The 9698-nt window shown below is 28.2% G+C and overlaps 1 protein-coding gene and 3 non-coding genes across 4 annotated transcripts; all 4 read right to left on the reverse strand.

Moving 5' to 3' along the window:
- Nucleotides 1-1292: 1292 nt before the first annotated feature.
- LOC109815473 (histone H3.3) lies at nt 1293-2260 on the reverse strand. Its single transcript, XM_020380207.3, has 4 exons — nt 2089-2260; nt 1908-1984; nt 1731-1821; nt 1293-1636 (listed from the first exon to the last, which is right to left on the reverse strand). Exons 1-4 carry the CDS (start codon nt 2158-2160, stop codon nt 1466-1468), a joined length of 411 nt encoding a protein of 136 aa, XP_020235796.1. The 5' UTR covers nt 2161-2260; the 3' UTR covers nt 1293-1465.
- Nucleotides 2261-8901: 6641 nt separating this feature from the next.
- On the reverse strand, nt 8902-8985 carry LOC114916994 (small nucleolar RNA R38). Its single transcript, XR_003805709.1, has one exon. It is a non-coding gene; the product is annotated as a small nucleolar RNA R38 (small nucleolar RNA).
- Nucleotides 8986-9105: 120 nt separating this feature from the next.
- Nucleotides 9106-9190, reverse strand: LOC114916996 (small nucleolar RNA snoR20a). The gene has a single exon (XR_003805711.1). It is a non-coding gene; the product is annotated as a small nucleolar RNA snoR20a (small nucleolar RNA).
- Nucleotides 9191-9304: 114 nt separating this feature from the next.
- Nucleotides 9305-9385, reverse strand: LOC114916995 (small nucleolar RNA snoR64a). The gene has a single exon (XR_003805710.1). It is a non-coding gene; the product is annotated as a small nucleolar RNA snoR64a (small nucleolar RNA).
- Between the last annotated feature and the right edge of the window lie 313 nt (nt 9386-9698).

Below are 9698 nucleotides of genomic sequence, written 5' to 3' on the forward strand. Positions count from 1 at the left end.
GCATTGAACAATCACTAGTCAGCCACATGTCACTTGTTTATGTCATGTGAACAAAAATGGTTAGCTTTAGAGCAAAGGAACCACAAAATGAATGAAATTATACAATTCTGATTAGGATTTCAATCGAACATGGTAGGTATTGTCAGTAATCTCTTTCCATCAGATAAATATTCATCTCTTATATATTTTTATATTAGTGCAGATATCTATTAAGTGGGTATTTATATATTTTTTTAATATTTACAAATATTTATAAATATTTGTGGATAATTATTTTTTTAAAAAAAATAATCTTTAAAAAATATTTATTAGTATTTTTTATTTATTATAATAATTTTTTAATTTAAAAGTCAAAACTTAAAAGATTTAAATATTATACTCTACTTTATTAATCAAGATTCTTTATTTTAAAAATTAAATTTATTTGTTCAAGTATTTCATTTTCATAAGTTTAAAGAAATTTAATATGTAATTATTTAATAAAATATAAGTATCTTAAATTTTTTTAATTTTTTAATTTTTAATTTTTAATTTTTAATTTTATATTTACAATATTTAATTTAATACTTTTTTTTATACATCTTTTCTCATTTTTAAAATTTTTATATAAAGTATATGAAAAAAAAAGTAAATTAAAAGTTGAAAGTGTAAAATTAGAAAATTTAAAAAAGAATTACAATATTTTATAAATTTTAAAAGAAAATAAAGAAAGTGTACTTATAAAAATAAAAAATAAAAAAGAGTTGTGTATATCATGAACCAAATTCGAAATGTATATTTGGCCCAACTCAAATTTTCCCTTAAGTAAAAAGCCCATGGGAATGATGGGATATCCTTTTTCACTTGTGATTAGGTCAACAACCGCAGAACAAACGTCCCAAGTAACGATACAGACTTTAATAATTCGCATTCCACCTAAAGTGCCTAACGCAATTTGTGAACAATTGACTATAAAATGTTATTCATGATAGAAGAAATTCAAGAACAAACAACGCCCGTGACAGATTCAGATACATTGAACCCTTTTCACGCGAACTCACTCCTTTAACTCAATCCTATAATTGTTCCTATGAATCAGGAACTCAGAAACAGAATTGGTTTTAGATTATTTTCAATTCAGCTAATCGATGCCCCCACCCAGATTACAAATGGCTGGCTAAATTGTTCAAGCGAATACAAACAAAACTCCAATCGTTCCAGATTCAATGAAAACTTACATCCCCAGTATATATGATAACCAAATAACCAAAACGCAAACACTTGAAAATAACAAAGCTAAATCCACACAAAACTTATAAAATGAGCAGAATCCGATTATCCAAATGTTGGTGTCTAGGAACTACAATAGGTAAAATGCTGTCTCCATATATCTATCTATACATCGCATAGCAAACTGAAATTTAACTAAAAACCTAAAAACAATAAAAGTATTGCGAAACGGAAAGGTAACAACTATGCTATAAGCCTAAGCACGTTCTCCACGGATGCGGCGTGCAAGTTGAATGTCCTTGGGCATGATGGTGACCCTCTTGGCGTGGATGGCGCACAAGTTGGTGTCCTCAAACAAACCCACCAAATAAGCCTCTGCAGCCTCCTGAAGAGCAAGAACCGCGTGACTCTGGAACCTCAAATCAGTCTGCAAAAACAATTCAAACAAACAAAGCTTAGTCACAAAACCAAACAACAAAAGAAAAATGAAAAATCAGGGTTCTTCACAGATTTGAACATACCTTGAAGTCTTGTGCAATTTCACGAACGAGACGCTGGAAGGGGAGCTTGCGGATCAGAAGCTCCGTGCTCTTTTGGTACTTTCGGATCTCACTGAAATCACGATATAAAAAATTCAATTTTTAGCAAAAAGTGTTGAAAAACAAGAACAAGAACCATTGAAGAAAATAGCTAATTACCGAAGAGCAACGGTTCCGGGGCGATAACGATGGGGCTTCTTGACTCCACCGGTTGTTGGCGCAGATTTTCTCGCAGCCTACACATATCACATTTATTCAATTAGGGTTGAAGAAAAAATTGTCAATTGAATAATTGGGAATTGAGAAAAAGTGGTAATTGAAAAATTGAAAACCCTAATACCTTGGTGGCGAGTTGCTTCCTTGGGGCCTTTCCACCGGTGGACTTGCGAGCGGTTTGCTTGGTACGAGCCATGGATGAAGAGAGAGGAAAATTGAAAGATTAGAAATTTGGAAGATTGAATTTTGGAAAGTGAGAAGGAAGAATAATGAAAAGAAGGGAACAGGGTTTTGTTTTTATATAAGCGTGTAATACGAGGGTTAGGTCGGTTTAATTGGGGATCCGAGACCGTGGACTTTGAAGACTTCAAAGGTAATTTGGATTGGATAAATGATGCTAATCCGTGTGCTTCTTTCTAATTGGTCGCTGCGTCCAGGAGGGGATTGCCAGCGTGGACCGTTTGTGTTTCTTTCGTGTCGTCAGAACTCAGAACCTTGTTGCGGATTCCGGGTCAACCGGCCCCAACTCAATCTATTAACATGTTGAGCTGAAAAAAAATAATAATTAAATTTGATCATTATAATATATAACCAAAGTAGCACATATTTAATTTTAAACTAGGCAAATATTTATAATTGTAAAAAGAAAAAAAATTAAGAAAGGTTTGATCATGTATTTTTTTCCCTTCTTAGATGAATGTGAAATTACTCACAGTAGTATTAATATTATAAAAGTAAAACTAGACTTATATATTCCATGATCATATATTTAGGCTAATTAATTTTAATTTTTATTTTTAAAAATGTAAATAATTTGAGATATATAGTCTAAAAGAAAATATTTAATAAATTATAGTTTTTTTAAAATTTATTTAATAGCATAAATACATTTTTTTCATATAAAATAGATGGATTTTGATTTTAGAACTTTTTTATCCTTTTAAATTTTTAAATAACTAACTTCAATCCTTATAAAATTAGTGAATTTTAATTTTAATTGTTGAAATACATTTTCTTAATCTTCATCTCTCTAAAAATTGCAATAATTATTTCTTATATTTTAAAGTAAATAAATAATACTTATTGTAAAATCTATAACAAATTCCAAAGATTTCATTTGAGATAATTACTTTTCATCTGTTGAACACATGAATAATTGGCAAATGTCATTTAATCATAAGAATAAAATATTTTATTTTAAAAGAAATAAATTTAAAACTCACTAATTAAATAAGACATAAAATATATTTAAATCTTTTTTATACTAATTGGTCTATAATTAGTAAATTATGATTTTAGTTCTTAAATGTGTAAGCATCTGTATTTGAGTTGGAGGAGAAAAAAACTGTATAGTCACATAATTTAAATTAATCAAAAAACAAATATTAACTTTAATCATTTATATAAGATGTTTAATGACTACATATTTATACTAATTAGTCTTTCTTTTATAAAAAAAAAAGTATAACAGAAATTTTATTAAATCATACTAATTAAAGTACAAAATGCATTCATGGTATAAAAAATACAAATATTAGATGGTATTACAACTTACATAATTTGAAACTCCTTTAAAAAAAAACATGCATAATAATCATACAACAAGTATGAGATAAAGCCTTCAGACTACAAGAATAAGTCTTTGGGCTATGAAACTATTTCAGGCCACGAGAATATGTCACTACTTTATGAGTAGAAAGCTACGGAGGTTTTAAGTTATTTGTTATTGTTATAATTGACATTAGAGAAATGTTCATTAATCAATTGGAAATATGAAGTTCAAGTGTGCTAATATGAATATAGTGGATTGTGAACTACGTAAATATATTTCTGTTTAGTATGAATTGGTAATTATTTTCATGTTTTATTTAAGTATATATTAATTATATTATAGTTAAACGTTTGTTACCTCTTTCTGGTTTCATGTTGGGTGTGTTATAGATAATAATTATCATGTTGGTGATGTGAACGACAAGATATGAGCCTTGTGGGGTTTTAAGTATGGTTTTGATAGGATGTGACATCTATAGACATAATATAGGATTTCTTATTAATTAAGGTTATGTTTAATGTTAGACGTTGTTTTGTTCATGTTATGTTTAATGTTAGACATTCTTCTAAATTAATGTGTTGTAAACCTTATGAATGTTGTTGATTATGAAGATTATTGTAGTTGTTTATGTGTAAATGTCTTGATTATTGTATTGAGGGTAGTAAGTGTCATACTACTTAATACAAGTGGATGTAATTGTATTTAAATTAATTTTTCATTTTGAAGCAATTTTGAGATTCCAAAAATTTCCATATTTATTGATAATTAAAAAAAGATTCCTCAAATAATAACTAGTATGATTAAATATAGTCATGTTATTTGACTTTAAGGGAGTGTTTGGTAGTGGAAAAGTTTTTTCATATCCAAGAATCATGATTCCTAGAAATTAAAAATCCTGAAAATCACGATTCTTTAGAATAACTAAAATATGTTTTGTTACTCATAAGAGTTCATAAGAATTCCAACATGATTCTTGAGAATTAAAGGTTTTTATATTTGGTCACAATGGTATATTCCTTCCTGTGTATATAGATATTTTTACAAAAATTATCCTTTATTAAAATAAATTTATTAGATATATTTGTTATCTCCCTTGTCAAGTGTACCAAATCGTATAAGTAGTTCAATGAAAGTATGAGTATTGTCTCCCAAGGAACTTCTGCAACATTTTACAAATTCACTTATTATACTAATTAAGCTACCGAAAAGCAATAAGAGTTTGATTTGTTGCAGTAAAAAATGTAAGCAAACAATAAGAATTCTTTTTGGTACTTTTGTAAACACTTAGGGTGCAAAACTTGATTCTAAAGCAATATTAATAAATATTCGAGTTTGACTTCACTAAACCTTCCTCTCATGTTTATCACTAAGCTCACAATAGTCATCATTCAAAAATCACTCTAAAAAATAACCAACTCTAATTTCTTACAAGTTGGCATCTGAGTTGCTAGATTAAACTATCAGTCTCTTGCATAGTTTAACCAACAAACCAACTAAAAACCAAAGCTTAAGAAAGACTAATGGCATTTACTCTATCTCTAGCAATAAGCACCATTAGTTATTCTATTTCCATTCAAAGGTTTAAAATCATTTCTCAATCTCTTAAAAACCTCAAGTTCAAGTTAAGGGTGATCAATTCATAACAAGTATTATGCACAGGAAACAAAGCAATAAAACTGAATAATAACTGAGATTGATCACTTAGAGTTTACACATGAGAATGATTTAGTTACATCAAACCCCAAGAAGGGTGAGATTAGCTACACATAGACGTGTAGAACTCTACAAAATGATGAAGAAAAGAATAAGTTTGATCTTGAAGGTTCTAGAGCTCTCCAACCGCCACACAGCCTCTACTGCCACCACTGTGGAAGGAGACAACACCTCTGCTGCCACCGTGCCTCCACACCTTCACATATAATATAAAGACTATTTTACAAATATAAACAAGTTGAAAAACTTGTTATTACCGATAACTTTAGTACCTCATGGAAGACGCATAAACTCAACTACTTCATATTAGAAGCATTCGATGATATATCCAATGTAATGTGAAAGTATTCAATCCCAACATGTGAAAGTATTCAATCCCAACAGCTTTCAAAATTATGCTCTCTACAAACACATGTCCTTTTTTTTCAATAGATTTAATCACTTTTCCCCCCTAATTTCATAAACTTTTTGTAGTCAAATAAACTTTTCTTTTTAAACTTTAGAGTATGTTTGTCTTGCAGATTAAAATTTCATTATAGAAATATGGAGTTAGAAATGTCATTTCCATGTTTGCTTGGAGTTTTTGAAGAAAAAACTTCTAGATGATTTATTCTTGGAAAAATATTTACTTTCATTTTGATTTTCATGCTGAGAGATGAAAAATCATGCTGAGAGATGAAAAAGTTGTGTTCTGTAAAAATATGGAAAATTATATTTTAATCTATTTATTCAACTCTTATTTTTTATTTATTTTAACTAATTTAAAATTTAAAAATATTCACAAGAATATTAAAATCTTGATGAATACATTTTTAACATTTTCAGAAGTAGATATTGTTAGGAATGTGAGAACATAGTTGCATTCCTTAAAACAAACATCCCGTATATCTATACTTTTTCTTTTTAAAGATATATTAACTTTTCATTTTAGAACTTGTAAAAATAGACAAGAAAAACATTAAAAAAAAACATGCATAAGAACTAAATAAAATATTTTACTAAAAAGAAATAAAAGTAATATAAAGACCGAAAGAACAAAATTTATGAAACTATAGACCAAAAATATACTTAAACTTTTTTTATTATATAAAACACTTCTTAATTTTAATTAAGTTTTTTTTTATATTTTTAATCTATAATATTCAATTCATAATTTCAATCCACAATTTTAATTTTTAATTTTATATTTTATAAAATTTACAATTTTGGTATTCTTTTAAAATATTTATGTATTAATTGTTAAAATTAAAACATTCAACATAACCTTATATAAATCACATAATAATTAATATTTAAACTAAATTATACTTTTAATTTATATTTTTTATCATTTTTACCAATAAAATTAACAATGTTACTTTACCACTTTTATAAAATAAAAAAAAACTTGAATCAAAAGTAAAATATAACTCCAATATTATTAAATAACATTTATTATGTCATTTATTTTATGTTAAGATTATGATTACAATTTTAATAATCAATAAATTAATATTTAACAAAAAGGCCAAAATACAATTTTTATAAAATAAAAACATTAGAATTCAGAGATAAATTGAACATTATAGAAACACCAAAATTACATTTTAGTCTTTTAATCAAAGGCTCAAATTTTTCTAGATAAAAATGTCACATATGATAATAAAATTCCCATCATATCCTACAAAGCAGCTCCCAAGAGAACATCCAACACATAACTAAAAACTCCACTTGTGGTCTAAGCCCCCAACAAAAGAAAGTCGAAGTATAATAACTAGATTACGAAGAAAGGTGGAAATTAGGTCCTACACGCTAGGGTAAACCTGGTCCTAAATCCAGTTCAACAGTGGCAGAAAAGCAACATACACTGGAAGGTAACTAGTGCCTTACATCAGTCAAAGCAACCTCTACCGTGAGATCCCATATGAAATGCACCCATAATAAACCAACTCTTACCTCTTCATTGCTTCAACTACATCATACATCATGACTCATATCAATGTATTTCCTATACTTTTATCATGTTCCTCATGTTGCCATATTAGCTAAAAAGCAATTATATTTTTAGCGTTAATTAATCTAATTCACTCCAAATATTGGATGATCAAAATAGCATAAAAACAATATTTAAAAAGCCTAAAATACTTTTAAAGTATTATCAAGCGGCCCAAACAGCTTGATCAAAATGCAGAACGTACACAAGAGTGCAGATAGGGGTGGGTATCCGGATCCAGCCCGTTTAAGGCCCGGTCCATAAAACCTACATTTTATACAGGCTGGATAAGTCCGGTCCATAAAATAAATGGACTTATTTTTTAAATCTGTATTTGACCTACCAAAATCTACAAATAACAGACCAGTCCGCGAGCTTAAATAATGATTAAAAAAATAAGAATACATAAAATTAGAAAAAAAAATATTTTTTAGTTATAAGCTAAATTTTATCATACTAAAATTTATCAATAGTTAAAATAATTTAAAATAAACTAAAAATTTATTTTGGTCTCTTATAATATTTGTTTGTTTCAATTTAGTCTCACTTTTATTTTTGTCTCAATTTGATCCTTAATAAATTAATTGGTTACAATGTCGAACTTCTATCCAAATTATTTAGACGAAGTTAAATATTGGTCACGTAAAAATTACGTAGATGCCACGTGAAAACTACGTAGATGCCAGGTAAAAGTTACGTAAATACCACGTGGATATCAAATTTTGTCATGCATCTGGAACCAAAACAACTCGTTCTGAAACCGAATTTTGATTGCAATCATGGTGTTAAGTAATGCATCTGAAAAAAGTCATTCCAGATACAAAATTCCAACATTACAACCAATTAATTTATTAGGAATCAAATTGAAACAAAATAAAAATAAGACTAAATTGAAACAAACAAATATTATAAAAGACCAAAATGAATTTTTAGCCTTTAAAATACTAAATATTAAAATATTAAGATAAAAATAATTACAAATACTTAAATAATAATACTAAACTTTCAATAATAAAAATATCAAAATATCATAAAAATAATTCAAATGACAAATACATACCAACTAAATATAATTTTAATATTATAATAATTTAAAAAATTAAGTATATAACCTAATATTAAAATTGTAATATTTAAAAATATTAATTAATGAAGCTCACGAACTAACCCGCGAGCCCGCAGATAAAATTCGCCAAATCTGTAGACTTCACGGACCAGACTTAAAAATTAAACATAATCATACGAATTTAAAAAATTCAGGTCCCAGTCCACGGATCTGAGTCAATATACCCACCCCGAAGTGGAGAAGATGTCGCTTATCATTAGAAGTTTTGCGAAAATGATGATAATAACTAGTTTTACTCCTAATTCAGCACGAGATCATTCATTAATTAACTACATTTGGTCATCTCCACCACAAACTTTATAAACTTACAACTAAGTTCGATTAGTCTAATCATTTCCGACCGATTTGCAATCCTGCAGAATATTGTTAACGATATAAAGGGTAAAACTTAAAGTTATTTACCTTAAAAATGTAAAAATAAAATAAAATGACCACATTCGTGATTAGAAAAATAGACAATTCGTTGAACATTACTCATTATCAAGGAAAACCCAGAATTCACCAACAAAACCACAAACACAGACAAAATAATGTAACAGATGCTACATCCAAATAGCTAATGTGAAACAAAACAGTGAGTGTCAGATCACAAAATTTCAGCACCTGATATATCAGACAGGGATAACTGTAAAATTTTTATTTCTCATCATCCACGCCACTGTTTCTTTTCATACAGATCAACACTAACACACTCAGAAAAATACACACCACACAACACACAAAATCCAATAGCAAAAGAAGGGGGTAAAAAGAAACGTAACATAAATCATTTTCAGTAGCCTCAGACCGTCCTAGTTCAAAATTTTCCTCAATAAAATGCAATTTTTTGCATTTCAGCCACATTCGATATCTTCATCATTGGCTACAGTACCAGTTAATTAAATAATAACATTGCAAATATGGATAAAACGAAGAACCTCGCGACGCTATAGGATAAAAGAATATAAATAATTAAATAACGAGAATGTGAATGAGCGGCATCAGATCTTCCTATTCAATGAAAAGTGATTCATTGCACTCAAATCAAAGTTTGAGGTCTCAACATTTCGAAAGATTCATCATTTGACCTCTTAAGCAGAAAGGAGATTAACAAAATCAAAATGAATAAACGAAAACCCTATTGATTGAAAGAACAAAACAGGAAGGTGAACCAAAGAGGAACGGCAAACGTAAACTAGGGTTTTACAAAATCAAGGGGAAGCAGCTTCCTTTTATAGGACGGGACAACGACTATTTTTTTGCAAACACACACTTAATGGGCCCGATAATTTGGGCCACCAGACCCAATCAGATTTTTTGAATACATAAATTGGGCTAAAAAGGCCACCCATGATATTTAAAAATAATAAAAATAATACTTTGAACATTTTG

Source organism: Cajanus cajan, chromosome 9, assembly GCF_000230855.2.
Source record: "Cajanus cajan strain Asha chromosome 9, NIPB_CcT2T_4, whole genome shotgun sequence".
NCBI lineage: Eukaryota > Viridiplantae > Streptophyta > Magnoliopsida > Fabales > Fabaceae > Cajanus > Cajanus cajan.

Excerpts from the sequence above, each read along its gene's own strand:
- LOC109815473 (XM_020380207.3), bottom strand. The coding sequence starts at position 2,160 with ATGGCTCGTACCAAGCAAACCGCTCGCAAGTCCACCGGTGGAAAGGCC. Across the intron at positions 1,985-2,088 it reads GGAAGCAACTCGCCACCAAG|GCTGCGAGAAAATCTGCGCC; the intron begins GTATTAGGGTTT and ends TGATATGTGTAG. Across the intron at positions 1,637-1,730 it reads AAATTGCACAAGACTTCAAG|ACTGATTTGAGGTTCCAGAG; the intron begins GTATGTTCAAAT and ends TTGTTTTTGCAG.